Below are 16,618 nucleotides of genomic sequence, written 5' to 3' on the forward strand. Positions count from 1 at the left end.
AACGCCGCAGCAGCGGCCGCGACACGTGCACCGTCTGGGTAGCTTTAACCCTAACCCGCACTGCATTGGACCCTCTGATGCTCACCTAGGTATTGTACTGTACAGTCCAGTACGTGTGTTCTGTACTGTAATCACCGTTACCTTATTTTTTGGCATGCGAGCGCAGCTGAACTGAGACCTCCACGTAAGTACAGTACACAACATGCATTTAGGCAGCTGCAGCAGTATCGCAGCAGTTTTGTTGTCCTATTTTCTGCAGAATATCCATTCTGCTCTATGGCAGTGACTCCGCACAATGAATCCAGTTCCTCTTGCTCTGGGAGTCGACACGAGAAGGGCCGCTTTGTTCTCAGAAGGCAGATTCACGGCAACCGATGCATAGCATGTACCTTGATGCCCGTGCTGATTACAAGAATTTCAGCCACACTTGTCCATCTGGCACGATACCTTATACGTTGGCTTTCGGCTACCATTGGAACTAGCAAAGGGCCTAGCCATGACACGTGGATTTACGGCGAGTGCTCCAGGTCACTTATCAACACCGACTCACAACTTAAACCGAGGTGCTTCTGTGACCTGCTAATAAGCCTGCTTACCTTAACTTTGACCAAAACTGTCCACGCCTGTTGACCACAGGTGGACAACACGTCCCCTGGACAACCTACCTGCTTTCCGCGTTTCGGACTTGCCTGCCTGCCCAGGTCAGCCGGGTGGACGGAGTACTAGGAAGCCCTAGCACACCGGGACCGGGATGACACCCCCGTTTCCTCCATCTATGCCCCATCATAGCTCTGGGCAGTATCAGTCCCCTCTCCTTTCCAGTTGTCGTCTATCCCACACACATTTCGTCTGCTGGACATGTTCATATCCAATGCGAAAGCTTCGGCGACTCGAGAGCTACATGTGAGCTCTTTCGGTATCCGAGGCCGTCGTCTCATGCGGGGTGGGAGCCACGCCTCGTATGGCAACCAACCTCAACCCGTGCCATGCCGTGCTAGCGCCGAGGGCGGCAGGCCGAGATAGTCCTTGGTAGCTCCGCCTCCTACATCGCATCGCTTTTGAGAGGCGAGTGCCCAATTTGCCGGATGGGATACGGGAAGTTTTCGTCCCTTGATACTCAATCAACACACAACATCCTGGTCCTGGGGTTGACAGAAAGTACTCTGGTCAAGTCAGGTCTTCCATGCGGTTCCGTCATATGCCGAAGTCATCGAGGTCGGCGCTACCTTCGTTCGTTGGAATCGATTCGGAGGTTCCTTCGCATCGTTTTGACCATCTTCGAGCTGAAGCGCCGAATCGAACCGGTTGGATCGCAGGCCCCTGAACGCTTCTACCCGCTCTCCCAATCCCGCACATTATTCCCAGCACGCCACCATCACTGCCATGATTTCCCATTCCTCTTGCCTGATCACTCGCCAGCGGTCAGCATCCCAGACCTTGTCCACGCCCCAGACTCCATGACGGCCATTGTCGGTTGTGTCGAAAGGTCGAAATAAGAGTCGATCCATCCTTAAACCCTAGGCCCTCGCCCTCTCGTTCCCCTTTATAAGGATCCATCCAGGGTCCCCCCCCCCCTCGGGACCGCAAGGTCCCTCTCTCTTTTGATCCACCCCTAAATCCAACGTCATCCATACCCATCCTGGAAGCCCCCATTCCCCCCCCCCCCCCCCCCCGGTAGTCATTGCAGACCTACGGTAGTACCGCATCAGGGTGTCGTCGTCGTGTCGTTGTCGCTGCCCCGTCCCGTTCCCCGTCGAGCGACACCAAATCCCCGGGCCTCAACAAGGGGCGTTACGCGCAGTCCATGGTTCCGTTCGGTGAGGGCATCTCCTTCTCATCAAGCTCATCCACCGCCGTGTGGCATCGTCCTCCACCAGCAAATCCTCAAGCATTCTCTTCCTCCAACGCCAAGATCCCTTCAGATCATCCCACAAGCCTTGGATGCTACCATGCCGTGTACCCTAGCGCGTTGACAGACATTCCGGGAAGTGGAAGAGGTGTGGCGATGGCCCGATCTTAGAAGGAGATACGTGGTGTAAGCCAACCCCCGTCGGGGAAGAAGCGGGACTTCCCTTCTTATACTCCGGTCCCAGTCGGCAGGGTAAAAAAGGGGGAGGAGAGGGGTTAGAGAGGAACGAGGGGAGCAATAGGGAAGAGAAGGGGAAAGAACAGAGGGTTGTGGCTGGCCGCGGATGATGCGTCCCCCTCCGGAAGGGGTAAAGCCAAGACGAGGCAAAACAAGCCGGTATGTGGGACGCGGCCGGACAGTGACAGACAAGAAAACAGCACCACAGACAGGTATAGCGTCGTCCCATGTCGGCCGACCGACGAACCGACCGACCGACCGATGAATGGGAGATACTCCACGCAATACAACGTCTCCTAGAGGCTAAGGGACTCCTTTTCCCGTCCGGGGCAGACGCATAACGTTTGCCGTTTCGTGTCGAGCAGAGCCAACCAGGCCTTTTCTCTGGGTCGCCCACTCCCTCATCAACCCCGCCGCCGGAGGCATCATGCGGCAGATCTTGACCGTTGACGGTCGGCCGCCGGGCATTGGTCTACGGATGAGCGAACCAAAACGATGCAATCTGTCGCCACGCGTCACCGGATACGCGGCGTAACCAACGGCCTGCCGGACCACATACATAATATAACCGCGCTACTACGACTAGCACACGAGTACTAATCGTAGGAGTAGTTGAAGGTATGCACTATGCTCGCAGGCCGTTCCAGCCACGGAGTGTTCGAAACTGGGGGTTGCTCCATAGAGTTCTCTGCCCGTTCCAGGGGAAGGGGCTGCCGGGCAGTAGCGTGCTCTTCCCCATGTCTCTTACACATCCACCAACGAGCATCGCGAAGAGAGAGAAAAAGAGAGATAGGCTGCAGGAACTTCCCCAGTTCGGTGGCTTCGGTCACAGAAAATGTCTCGGTGCCGACAAGGGCGTGCGTGCGTCGGCCATGACCAGTCCGGGGCTGCAGCGAGGCGAAACGGTTCTCGCGTGTGCGCGGGCATGTATGTTTGTTGTCTGCCCTCGACGATGAGTGGTTTTACCCCGGGGCGGCATAGTTGCGCTCGGTCAGGGCTCAGGTTAATATGTCCTTTAGTGGCCTTGGGGGAATATGCACCGGGTAACGGTGCTGCTTCGCCTTCGCCCATGGTGACGGCTCAACGGCGCGTGACGCATGCATATCAAAAAGCTACGTGACATCCGGGGAACGTTGGACCCGCGAGGGAAGCGGTGCTACCACTCGCTTCGTCTGTTTATCCTGTTAATCGCCTCCGTCCGCCATAAAATTCACAACAATTAGACCTCACATCATGCTGTAGTCCGGTCGACGTCCTATCCGAGTCTGAGCGCTCAAACCACGGACCGGGGGGGGGGGGGGGGGGGGGTTTATCCTGCTTCCCCTGACCCTGTGCGACGGGGGCGCCTGCACGACCCCAACGGTCGGGGGTGTTTTGGTTGCGGCTCACGGAACATGGGACGGGCATTTGACAGCTGCGGGGTGCCGGGAGGTCCCCCATATCATTACCGGATCAGCGTCCGTTACTATACTAGATACTATACGCATGGGGTTCTAAGGACGGCCGCCGGTCAGCCCCAACCAGCTCCCTAGTCCCCCGTGGCTGGCATGTCTGTCCGGACTTTTGACAGCCGGGATCGATACTAGTAGTTTTGAGATGTCAAACCGTCTCGACACACGTCCGTCCTCGACGTGTCGGCATCGGAGCGGGGGAGCACAGCCGTGGATAGGGAGAGTCTTGCGAACATATCGGCAAATGTTGAGCCTCTGAATTTACGGCCAATATTCTAGAACAGGTCTTCGGTACCAAAAACATCCTCGAGTAGGTAAGGAGGTGGGGCCGGTTACGGCCGAGTAGCTCAGGGTTCACAGAGAGGCAAAGCACCGAGGCAAAGCAGTAGGACCGACTTGATTATCCTCCGTGTTTAGCCGCCAGATCAATCCACGCCGGCGACGGGACAAGCAACAAAGATCGGTGCTGTTATTTCCCGACGACCGTTGTTATGGGCCGACGCCGACTTGAAGGTGGATAGAGCATGATGTTGCATCAAGGCAGCATTCGCAGATGCCCAAGGTAGAAGCCATCCCAGATGTTGAGGCCTGACGCCGAGGCAGGTTTATAGAGGTGCAGGCCTTTGCATCAACATTGCATTAACAGGACGATGCCTGACTCTCCGATCCCCAATCACCAAAGATGCTTTCCGCAAAGCTTCTTCAATTTTGTTCTCGTCTGCACCCTCAGAGACGACCCTGCAACTCGAGGTTTCACGCATGATTGCCTGCAACGCGGAACAAACCCGGGGATGGAGCAGCGGGGCTCGCGCCGGCGGACTCTTGCATTCCCAGGTGCCAAATGAGCTCGCGATGCAACTCTGTTTACACGATGCCTATCTCGGCGCCAGGCCACACTAGGATATCCCCAGCAACGGCCAACAAAACGGAGATGGAGGTCTAGAGGGGGAGGGCTGTCGGACACACGAGTGCAGCGCTTTGGCAAGCCACGGACTCTCCTTGTGTGCCTGTCCTGTAATTATCGGACACCAGGGACTGGTAACCCTCGCGATTTGTTGCTCGTGCCCGGAACTGAGTGCAAAAGGGAGAGTGATCACCCTGTTGTGGCTCGCCTTGGGGGTCCGTCGGTACACCGGAGCCATGGACGTCCGTCGGCCTGGTTTGCCCCCACGGAGCGGAAAGACATGGCAGAGCAAGAGCCTCTGGCCTCTATAATAAGAGGCCTGGGCCGCAGTTGTCGCGTCGCTTTCTGTGGGACACAAGCGATCTGAAGGAGTTGGAAGACGCAAGTTTCGGCCATCATACAGTTAGCGTCAAACTTGACAGCATTTCGGTGGTGGCTTATGCCCGAGATCAACCGGCTGCCACCCACGAAAAGAGGTATGTGTTACGCTGTGGCCCAATAAGCTTATCCGACACAGTAACCCACCATTATCGATCGCCGAAAGAAACGACAAGCGGGTATGCAAAGCTCAATCCCACCCGACTCAGGTAGGAATCGAGCACTCTGATCCATCCCCTCCCCCCACTGTACTCGTGTCCCCGATATTCTGAGGGAGGGGCGTTGGTGGACTTGGTGTCATCGTCCTCGGCCACTGTGGAGGCATCGGCCAGTTGTCAGCTCGGCGGTCAGCGGCCCGATGCCGGGACATCACGATTCGACCGATAGGTTCCAGATCCGGCCGGCCAATGTGCATATGGTCAGATGCGATCAGAACTGACAAATGAGCTGCGCTAAGGCGGATGTTGCCGCAAGTGGTGGACTATACACGTGTAATGTTTGGTGTGATTGCGGCACGCATTATCGACGAGACAGCAGAACCTAACCCGCCCTTGCCCGGTCTCCTAGTGGCCGCGTTTCAGATATTGGGGAGAGCTGTGGCCGGTGATGGGGCTAGGTTTACCCCGACCGACCGGGGGGGAGGGGGCGGCTGCTGCTGCGTCGGGGAGGCGCGGGAACCGCAGGCCGTCATGAACGGCTCGCCAAGCCCACACTCGGGTATACGTAAGGTAAGGCATGGAGCAGCCGCATTCGAAAAAGAAAGGAGAGCTGCACGATGCCTTCACCGTATGGCCTTGGCTTGATCGGATCACCATCAGAGCGACACATCTTTCCTCGGATAAGGTAATCGGTTTGTCACCAGGTCGAAAGGAGCGGTGGGCTTTTGTCTAAGACTGCGGCGTTTCGCGCCGGCGTGACGGCCATCAATGGTTTCTCCCTGTCGAGTTTGGAAAATGGTAAACATGTCGTGGACGGTCATGTGGGTCGTCAGGGTCTGAGTTGTTCCCCAGCCTTCGGGATTGAGGGCGGCGGTGACAAGCCCTGATCTGCGGCTATCGGTGACCGTAAACGCCGTCACCGCTTGTCAACGCCTCTCGTGTTCCCAACCTGGCGCTTTGGCTGGACCAATCCTGCTTCGCCCAGAGCAGGCAGCAAGCAAGCCTTCCTTCGCCAAAAAAAGACGTGGGAAAGGCGTCGGTCCCGAGATCCTTGGGCAACGGCCTGCAAGTTGATGTAGCCGGGACTTGTTGATTTGCAGTTGCCCATGTGTAAGACCAAGTTGAGAGAGGATTGAGCCTGGTCGCCGGAGGAATGATAGGGTGCAGCCGCAGAATGGCCTATTCGAGTTCTACTCTGATGTGATTCGATACCACAACGCCGTATTCCAGACCGCGGCGTTTGATGTGATCGGTGGGAAAATTGCGATTGTCATTCGCAGGGTGCAAGGGCTGCTCCGGAGCCGGGAACGTGCTCTCGCTTGGCACCTCGGGGGCCTGCGTCGTCCATTCTGTTCCCGTGCGGCGAATCGAGGCCACCTCACCTTAATTCGATCACTTACACGCAATCAACGCCTTCGTGGTCCCACGACGGAATTCATCAAAACAACGAGCCACTGAGAGTTCTAAATAACTAGGAGCAAAATAATTTAGAGGAGTCTTTCGCCTTCCTCTACATATACCTTGTAGCACGCCTTTCTTCACTTGTTGACTGCAAGTACTGCCCGGTACTGCACAGTAGGTACGCAAAGGTTCAGTGTGATAAAATGCTGCAGGGAAGTTAGAGCAGGGCACTGAGACTCGCGAAGGCCATCACGAGGGTCATCACGGCCGCCGTCAGAATTTTTAAGACAGCCGCAAGACCCGAGCCGTCCAATGTCTCCTCCTTCTTTCCTAATGTCTCTTCCCAATGTCTTAGAATCTCCCTACCATGTCGCCGGAATCATGCATAGGATCCTGATGCACCAGACTGTCCCAGCTCAGAAGGCGATAGCGGGGGGTAAACTTCTCCCGTATGATTTGCGCCAGCTTGGATGGTTGTTTAGGACTTTCCCCTTGATCCTAACGCCATATTTGGGCAAGGCGGAGCAGCCGCCGGCCGGCCTCTTCGACGAGGCAATTCCAGCAGACCGTCCGGGGGCGGTCACACATGTGGGGTGCCGTCCGGGCGCTGGGTACGGCGTCCATTTTCGGAAGCACATCGAGCTCGTTCCGCGTCCCAATTGGTTCGTCTTTGGAAGGGAAGCGACGGGACGAAATCTTTGGTACTGTACCTCTCGGCCGAAATCCCTAACCCCTCGACGCAACGGCTTGCAAAAGGATGGCCTCCAACGGAGCGCCGAATTAAGAACACATAACTACTCGCAGCCTTGTGAGAGGTGCGAAGCCGCTGTCCCCGGGCACCCCGCGCCCATCAGCTTATCAAGATGCTGTTAGAGATCCAGCCGCGCCGGACGGAGAGCGGGTTGGGGCTTATTTTTAGCCGACTCGCAATATGTTCATTATTGAAGTTGTGATCATGGCGTTGTATATTCCCGCATCTGCGGAGACGAGTATTAAGCGGACCCTAACACAGATCCCGCGCCTTCAAACACTGGACAATACGAGTGTTTTGGAGATGGTTGGTTTTTTGTCCTCGGACTCGACTCCGATCCGGGCCGTGACTGAGCATTACAAACCAGTTGCGCCATTCAGCCTTTAGGAAGGGAACTTGTATTCTATGCACCTCCCACTCTTCCAGCCGTTCATGGCGTTGACCGCGGCACGGGAAAGCGGAGAGTGCGACTCTGTGGCTTGACTGGCGTTCGCACTCGAGTCCCGGACTGGATACTTATCGGGATCTCGGTGCTATCAATCACGCTCGGCGGACGCATCAATTTAGCCACATCTCTCAGGGCCACAACGGGCTTTGCGTGCTTGAAATCTGCTTAAGTAACGAGTGTAAAGTTCAAGATTTACCTCGTATGGTCCAAGAGCCTTACTCGAAGCGACGTTGAGATAGGGAATTAGGCGAGCCGGTAGAGAATCGAGGTAGTATCCGTAGACAGATCCTCTTAGTGTCCCACTAAGCTCTCGCCCGTACTCTCACACATCCCCCCCCCCCTCGCGCGAACAAAATACCATCTAGCGGTTGAACCCGGGAGCAGGACCAGATCAACTCGGCCACAAGTTGCCCTGACCCTGCACGTCAGTTTGGGCGGTCTGGGGTATCCTGTCGAAAAGTTCCCATTCAGAAACGTCTGTTTCCCGGCGGGCTACTTACATTGCTTGAGTATAAGTCGCAGCCAATTAATTAATATCCAGTTTTTATCATGGATACAAAAGGGGGTTACGTTCCAGTTAACGCCATAGCCGACCCGAGCGCAAAAGTTCCCGGGCCAGGCGCAGGAACCACAGGCACCCAGAGAGGCTTGAGCCGCGCTCGTGGAAGAGTCGCGCAGCGGATGGAGTCACTGAAGCGTCGGCTTGCAACAGCCGGTAGCCCGGCGCCTCCAACCCGACCGGGCCTCGCCCACCTACCGCGGGGACGTGCGCGCCACGTTTGCTTGACACCTGAAAAGGAGCGTTGGAGCAGAGGGTGGCAGATGGCGGGCCGCTCTGGCGTCCATCCCCCGATGTGTGCGCGCACGAGTGCAGCGTTGCAAGTGTGTCACGGCAAAAAGGGCTGCCCCGTGTTTGGGAACTTGACATGGCCCGAAGCGGGTCGGGGGTTGTGAGAAGCGATTACCAAGTGTGGTATAACAGACGCAGGGTTGGTTTATGAAGGGGAATTTTAACTCGGATTTCGTGAAGAGGAGAAAAAAAAATAATTAAGATAAAAAATAATAATAATAATAATAATAAAAAAGAAAAAGAGATGGAGGGGGAGAGTGGTCGGCCACCCGCCCCCCCCACCCCCTGCTCCCAACACCCCTGTCCTGGCGAGCTCCCCAGGCTTCCCAAGGAAGATGCAAGATGCAGCTGGGGGAGGGCGGCGTGACCGTATCAAAAAGCCGGTGATCTGGGTTGATCGCTTCGTTGATACAACACCGAACCTTGCATACGCTTAGTCCCAATCATTCGACTCCGCTTGACGGCACCGGCCACGGTCGATGGCCTGGACAAATTGGCGCCCTATCACGCCGCCGCCCTCGTTTGTGGCGGCCCAGGCGGGTTCCTGATTCCTGCCTGCTGTGGCTCGCCGGCAGCCCTCACACCGGTGCCGAATTGTGCCTGGGACTAGCCAGCCTGGCATTGCTGCAGACAGCGAGACCCGGGAGAGAGGGACATCCAAGGTTTTCACGCTGCTGTTCAGCGGCGCCCAGAACCCAGGGCAATGATCGCCCCTGCTCTTTATCGACCACGGTCATGGTCCCCCCCTGCTCGCTTACCTGACCTTATTGATGTTGTTGTTGTTGTTGTTGTTGTTGTTGTTGGTGGTGGTGGTGGTGGTGGTGGTAGTAGTGTCGCTGCAGGACTGCCTAGTCGTTGCACACAGGCGATGCAGACCCGAGATGACGTTCCCGGTCCCACGGTGCGGGCAGAGAGGTACTGCGCAGTACGAACCCCTCAGGGCCCCGCCCAGCGTTCACTGCGTTACACTCGTTGCCGGTCCTCGCTCACACACTCTCTTAACTCTCCCTGGCATGTTGCTTCCCTTGCCAGTTGATTGGCACAAGGTGGTTTACCTGATGCTTGTTGATCCCCCCCGTCGGTCATCCATGCCCTGGAAACCCGCCCGCTACGCAATCTATGCGCCGCCTTCAGGGTTCTCGAGGGACTCGATACTTTGACGGCCGCGTCCCGGGGGTCTCGAGGGTACTGTTGCATGCGTGCATATGAGATCGCCTGCAGCGCGAGCTGTACTGCCATGCTGGCAGGACTCTAGCGCTGCTGTGCTGGTTGCCCTCGTTTTGTCCCCCTCTCTGGCTCTCGTTCTCCTTCTTCTCCTCCATCCCCACTACTGGTCGACCTTACGAGCCTGTCAGATCAGCCAGGCTCCTTTGGGGCTTTCGTCTGCCGCAATCGCTTCCTTTTCAGTAGCTGCCCAGCACGACAAGGGTCTAGCCACGCTACGCCTTTGCCGCGGGCCAGGGTACTCTCTGGGGGAAGCTGTTGCTTGATTGCCCTACCAGGCATGCTTCTGGATTCGGTCCCCTCGATTCGGCCAAAAGCTCCCGCTGGTAAGTCGTTCCAGATTCTGGTTTCGTTTAATCACCACTTCCTGGAACGCGGGCTCGCGCTCCATCGGCGTTGAGGGCCAGGTTCCGTTCCCATTCCCTGCCGGGGCGTCGATACTCGGGCTTCATGGCGGCACTGCCTGGTGCGGGATGGTATCTAGTACATACCTCTGACAAGGGTGCCTTTTTTAGACGGCGGCTGAACACTGTCAACAACCTGGTTGGCGAGATTTTTCCTTCGCCTCGGTGTCTCACGCTAGATACGTACCCGATCGATACCCACCTTGACACCACAACTGAGCTCCTCTCTCTCTCTCTCTCTCTCTCTCTCTCTCTGCAGACGCACCGTGCAGACCCTTGTCCCCGCTTCTCCAACTACCCATGCCGACCTTGTGGATTGGGCTCTGACAGATGAGCTCAGCTTGCCGCAGCACCACCGACTATCCCGGGGGGGGGGGGTGTGTGAGCTATGTCTTGCCAATAATCCCGATATTGAAAAGGCCCCGCCATCCAGCAGCTCCCTAACGTTCTTAACCCTCATGCTGGAAGAATCTCAGGTCTTCTGTTGCCATTGACCCTGTGTCTCGGCCTCGGCCTCCCTTTCCATTCTTTGGGCATTCTTGCGCCCTCGCTCCCTCCATCTACCATCATCCTTGCGCATTTGATACCCCCAAACCTTCCCTGGGCCCCTACCAGGATATCAGCGTTGTCGAACAGCATCAGTGTAGAGACACGGTCCCGACCGCGACCGGTTTCCCACTTTGCAACCCTCCCACTTACTAGATACTTCGTCCCGTTGATAGCAGCCCAACTGGGCTGCTCCCCGGCTTCAACCTGGCCACCGACACGCCCGCCGTGACACGCGGGAACGCTGGTCCCGGAACCCGAGCACCCAACATACAGACAAGGACGGCGCCGGCGATGGTTTTCTGTGCGTACTGCGGGAAGAGCTTCACCCGCAAGGAGCACTTGGAAAGACATATACCAAGCCGTAAGCGAACTCCCCTGCCAGGCCACGGCAGCCGCCTCCCAAGGTCGCTAACAAGTCGACCCCCAAAGATACCAATGTCAAACCACACCGCTGTGGTTCTTGCCAACTATCGTTTGCCCGGCGGCAAGTAATGGCTGCATTAGAACCGCACACAGATCACTGAGGCTGACGTTCGTCTCGACAGGGATCTTCTGCAAAGACACCATTCCACATACCATGAGGCTAGAGATCCGTCTGATCCCATCCCGGGTGGAGTGCCAACAGTTGCTGGCCGGTCGCCGATTGCATGCCAGAACTGCGCCAACGCAAAGACGGGCTGCGATAAGAGGGTGCCGTGCTCGAGATGCGCCGAGAAGAACCTGCCCTGTGCTGCGCGGTTCGCAAGGCGTTCCTCCAAGATGGCTTCCCGCGCTGCGCATGCGCAGGCGAGAGTTGTGTACCAGACGGCACTCCCCCCACCGCAGCAGCAAGCGCCATTGCCTAGCATTCACCCGACCTTCCTGGAGGAGCAGAGCGGGCTAAAGGGGGAAAGCAACAAGTCTCCTTCGGCCATTGAGGTGGCCATCACGGGCGACCGCCTTCCCGACGGCCTTCCGGCCGGTTCTCCGCAGAAGACATCACCGTCGCACTCGCACATAAGCCCGCGCGAATTCCCGTCGCCTCACCCCCGGGTGGACGGTAACCTAGACGAATTCATCCAGATGGGCAACGACTTCGCAGCCCCGGAGGCGCCGTACCAGGACTACATCTCGTGGCCGCCCGAATATCAGGTAGAATTGGACCTCTATCCGAACGGGATCCCGCTCACCCGGCCCGACATCTCAATGCCGACATTCCCGGAGCTCAGCGAGATGTCCTCAGCTTCGGAGCCCATGACGACGACGTCGTCAAGGGGTTCGATGCACACGCGCGGCACCAGCATCATGTCGGCGAGCGACTTTGACAATGCGCTCAAGCCGATAGAGCTGGCGATGGTCGCGCCATCAGAAAGCTCGATACCCGAGTTTCAGGTCGTCATCGCAGCCGAGAGAGCGTGGAATCTGGCACGGTGCAACCCATCCGCAGACACGGCGACCTGCCCGCGGACGGCAATCGTGCATCTCGAGTGCCTTGAGCAGAAGTCTAAGCAGGAGGGAACCTGGCGTTCGCTGGAGAAGTACCTGGAGCAGACTGATTGGGACGCCTCCGACTTGGCATCTGTGGTGCCACTGACCTCGAGGACACGTGACAAGATGCTCGCTATCACCCAAAGCTTCTTGCTTAAGGCGCTCGAGATCCACCGCGGAGGCATCAACGGCTACCCCAAGTCGGCCACGTCTAGTCCGGGTGACTTCAACTTCATCGTCCTACCACCGTCGCAGATCCTCGAGTACTTTCTGCGCAGCTATGTGCGCAGCTTGACCGTCTACTACCCGTTGGTCACGGGCTGCGTGGACCCCAACGAGATGCTGCAGAACAATCAGGCATCGACCCTGCTTGTGCTTCTCATGATTGCCCAGGGCGCGGCTGCGATGCCCATGGCCGAGGCCCGCTACCTTTCGGCTGGCCTGACCGAGACATGTCGCATTTCCCTCTTTGACATTGTCGAGAAGGATGTGGAGCTCTCGGCGGATCCCATCGCGCTTCGCTGTGCCCTGCTCTTCATCGTCCTCGGTGCTTGGAGTGGCGATAAGTGGCTTATGGACATTGCCATGGGCCAGCGCGGCATGTACATGTCGGTAAGTGAGGCTTCACCGGAGACTCAACAGCCCTCAGTGCCTCGTACGCGCGCCTGCTAACCTCGAACCCCGCTAGATGCTCAAGCACGCTGGCATGCTGGACCCGCAGCCACTGATGATCCCCGCGTTCAACGACTCGGCCAACACCGAGCTCCAGTGGCGGACCTGGGTTAACCGGGAAGGTCGGAATCGGCTGGTGTATAACTATGTTATGCTGGACCAAGAGCTCAGCCTCTTCCACGACACGGCGCCCCTGTTCGCCATCACAGAGCTTCAGTGCCCGCTGCCTGGTCCCGAAGTGCTCTGGTTGGCGCCCAATTCGGAGCAATGGCTCACGGCAATGCAGTCGGTGTACGGCTGCACGGCCAATGTCAACCCACAGCTTCTCAGCGGCCCCTCGATTACGCCATCTCTGTATGATCTTTTCCAGGACTTCCTTCAGGACAACCTTTCGCGGCGGCAGGGGAACGTCTCCCCGCAGCAGCTGAGGCTGATCCTGCACCCGCTGCAGGCACTCCTCTACCATCTGCGCCAGATGCTCTCGTGCTTTTCCGACATTGTGGGCACACGGCGTACCAGCGCCTGCACGTTCACCAAGGCCTCGACGCAAGTCAGGATGGAAGAGGTGCAGGGGTTGTTGCAGAAGTGGTACGAGCTGACGCTGGCATACAGCAAGGCGCACCCGGGCTGCCCCGTCACCCGGTGCAACCTCGTTCTGTACCATCTGATTTCCCTCAATGCCGTCACCAGTTTCCCAGAGGTAGAGCGCTTAGCTCGGCGCGAGGGCTTCGACGGGTCCTATTGGGAGCTGTCCCTGCGCTACAAGCGATGCATCTTCCAACGGGAGGAGGCCATCTTCCACTGCGGCCAGGTCTTCCGCCTCTTGCGGCTCATGCCCAGCGACCGCCGGCCCGCCTGGTGGTCCGCTGCCATGTACCGGGCCACGCTGATCCTCTGGACAGACAGCATATCAAAGCTTGACCCCAACTTCCAGATCGACAAGCGCGAAAATGCCGGGCCGGGGAGCCCCAGGCAAGTCGTGATTGACCAGGCGACGCCGGAAGATCCGGCCCTGGTTGCTTTCGCCTGGAATGGTGAGGGGATCGCGAAGCTGACGCGACGGGACGGTTCCACCATGACCCTAGACGCACCGGCCGACGTCTTGTCGTATGCTATCCAGAATATCGAAGCTGGCTTCAGCTCCCGTATCGGCGACGGGATCAAGCGGAAGCTAATAGAGCTGGGCAAAAACTGGAATGTGGACTCAATAGGGGATTCCTCGTCCTGCAGTAGTGGCCCCTGATTCTCATACGGAGAGACGAGTGAAAGGACGCTTTTATTTATACAATTTTTCTTTTAATCTTGTCAGAAGGAATGACTCCGGATTGGTTGGGTGGGTTAGGAGAACGGCGCCGTCACGACTCATGCCACAGGAACGAAGGCAATAATGCGATGGGTTGGTTGTTGTTTTTTTTTTTTTCATCTCACTTCAATGGGTTTCTAGACTTGGAAGGGCGGAAGTGGACAGTATGTCCCAACGGTCCTCCTCTACCGGGCGGGTGTGGTGCGGCTACTTTGGTTCAAAATTACCCGATTCTCTTCACAACTTCCTCATCTCTGGAAGTCTTTTTGGCTAGACATCAGGATGTGTATTGTCGCTAAGAGGACACGATCTCCCACAGGCCCCACAGGCGCAAAAAGAAGTAAATAATCAGCGGAAGGAGAACCTGTTCCAGAGCTCGATGATAGTACCACTCCCTACACACTGTTCTCAATCTTTACCTCCGTTGAGGAACCCTGAGAGTGTTCGTCGTGTCCCTCTCTGCACTGCGTGCTTACCTGCAGCGGCATCCATTGCATGTTTCGCATCGCCATTTTACCACGTTTTGCCCTCGACTAGGGCCCGCAAACTCCTAGCAGCATATGCTGTTATATCTAATCTCGATAGGTTTGCCAAATGCTACGCAGGACCAACGAAGCTAACAGGGCCATTAATACCGACAATGCCAGCAATATCAATAATGGCAACCATACCAACGGTGGCATCAATCCCAGCAATGCCATCAAAACCAACAGTGCCATCAACACCAACGGCACCATCAACACCCACGGTGCCATCAACACCAACGGCACCATCAACACCCACGGTACCATCAACACCAATGGCACCATCAACACCAACAGTGCCATCAACACCAACAGTGCCATCAACACCAACAGTGCCATCAACACCAACAGTGCCATCAACACCAACAGTGCCATCAACACCAACAGTGCCATCAACACCAACAGTGCCATCAACACCAACAGTGCCATCAACACCAACAGTGCCATCAACACCAACAGTGCCATCAACACCAACAGTGCCATCAACACCAACAAATACGAACAACCAAACGATCACCTCTCAAGTACTGATTGCTACGCTGATCGCGAAGCCACTGATACAAAATGCAGCATGGTAATGCAACGCAAACCACGAGGTGACGGCTTAGTCGTAACAGGGCTTGGTTCCGTCTTACCTCAGCACACTCTCACTCCGGCAGAGAACAAGGGGTTGACTCAGTAATTACATCGTTGGGCTGGTTCTTTGATGACAACAATGACAACGACGACGGCGACGACGACGACGGCAACTCCGAGTAACGGGGGTTTTTGCAAGCACTGGACAGGAGCGAGACTAACGGACCTCCCCAGTTGCACGAAACCTCAACGTGACCGTCTCCGGCCACATCGACTGCCCAACCTCCCCCCCCAAAACAACCAAAGCCGTCGCATCACAGTCACACAAGACGCACGGGGGCGGGGGACGAATGTGAAGTCAGTCTCTTGGTCACGCTGCTCTCCTTGTCTCGGCAGACGACGCTACACAGCAGATTGAGTGTGACGGAAGGGATGGCTCGGAATTTTTTTTCTATTTCTCTTTCCTCCCGTATTGGATGGCATACTTCATTTGTTTTACCCCAAGATAGTAGATGACTGAATGCCGTGCCGGTTAACCCGCGTGGTATGTACCGTATCAATCTCGCACCCGATGGTGACCAGGCATGAGGGACGGGTGGGAGGGAGAAACCGGCCAGACCCTCACTCTCGCCCATACTCGAGCTCTGGGGGAAATGTTCCCGGTCTTAGCATCGCATCTCATTTCAATCCATCGTCTAGACCGGAAAGGGCAGTGGGGTGTATGGATTGTCGCGGGTGTTTGAGGGTGTTGGGGGGGGGGCCGGGTGTGAGGTTGTCTAACAAGTTTTACCACCCGCAGCGCCCGCAATGCCAAGCTTTCTCATGTTCGTGGAAATGATCCAATCAGTCTGGCTTCCAAGGAAAGGAAAAGGCCCTCCCTCACAGCCCAGGAAGCGGGGCAGTTCTCATCGGAAGATTTCCAGCGCTCTGCCGCGCTGGTGCCTGTCTTGGACTGTGCGGAGGGAAGCGGGATGATACGCTTATGGTGCTATTTCAGCCCCCAAAACCTGGTCGGGGAGCTCCTCGTGCAGACGGGGAATCTAAGGGGTGACGGTCAATTTCAGTGCCACCCAAACGGATATTAGCCAGAGATATTAATTGGGGTGTCTCCCTGCCGGTCGATAGTCGACCCAGCTTTCAGCGTCCTAGCGCTCTCAAGATAGTTCCGTATCTTCTTCCTGTTCTCTACGAAGCCGGGTCATTTACCCATTTGGTGCTTGTGTACTGTACAAGAGCGGTGGTCCATTTCCACAATTGTGTCTCCGAGACACCAAGCTTGCCAACCTTACCAACGACGTGATAGCCGTTTAGTAGCCGGGGCGAGGAAGATTTAAAATGGGAAGCATGGGCCCAGGCCGGGAGGGTTGTTGACCTCCTTGGATCCCGCCCGGTGTCGTCACGGAATTAGGCCCATGCCTCTGTGTTGGCGAGATCAGGTGACAGCGGGCTGGAATTTGCCTTTGCGGATTCTG

General features: G+C 56.7%; 2 protein-coding genes across 2 annotated transcripts; both read left to right on the forward strand.

Annotated features, from left to right (window-relative positions):
• Nucleotides 1–11,363: 11,363 nt before the first annotated feature.
• Nucleotides 11,364–13,986, forward strand: MFIFM68171_04060 (uncharacterized protein; the record flags this gene model as incomplete). Its single annotated transcript, XM_071059480.1, has 2 exons — nucleotides 11,364–12,683; nucleotides 12,760–13,986. The coding sequence occupies 2 exons, from the start codon at nucleotides 11,364–11,366 to the stop codon at nucleotides 13,984–13,986; spliced, it is 2,547 nt and encodes an 848-aa protein (XP_070915581.1).
• Nucleotides 13,987–14,640: 654 nt separating this feature from the next.
• MFIFM68171_04061 (uncharacterized protein) lies at nucleotides 14,641–15,502 on the forward strand (the record flags this gene model as incomplete). Its single annotated transcript, XM_071059481.1, has 2 exons — nucleotides 14,641–15,094; nucleotides 15,381–15,502. The coding sequence occupies 2 exons, from the start codon at nucleotides 14,641–14,643 to the stop codon at nucleotides 15,500–15,502; spliced, it is 576 nt and encodes a 191-aa protein (XP_070915582.1).
• Between the last annotated feature and the right edge of the window lie 1,116 nt (nucleotides 15,503–16,618).

Source organism: Madurella fahalii (assembly GCF_045866475.1).
Source record: "Madurella fahalii IFM 68171 DNA, scaffold_2, whole genome shotgun sequence".
Taxonomy (NCBI): domain Eukaryota; kingdom Fungi; phylum Ascomycota; class Sordariomycetes; order Sordariales; genus Madurella; species Madurella fahalii.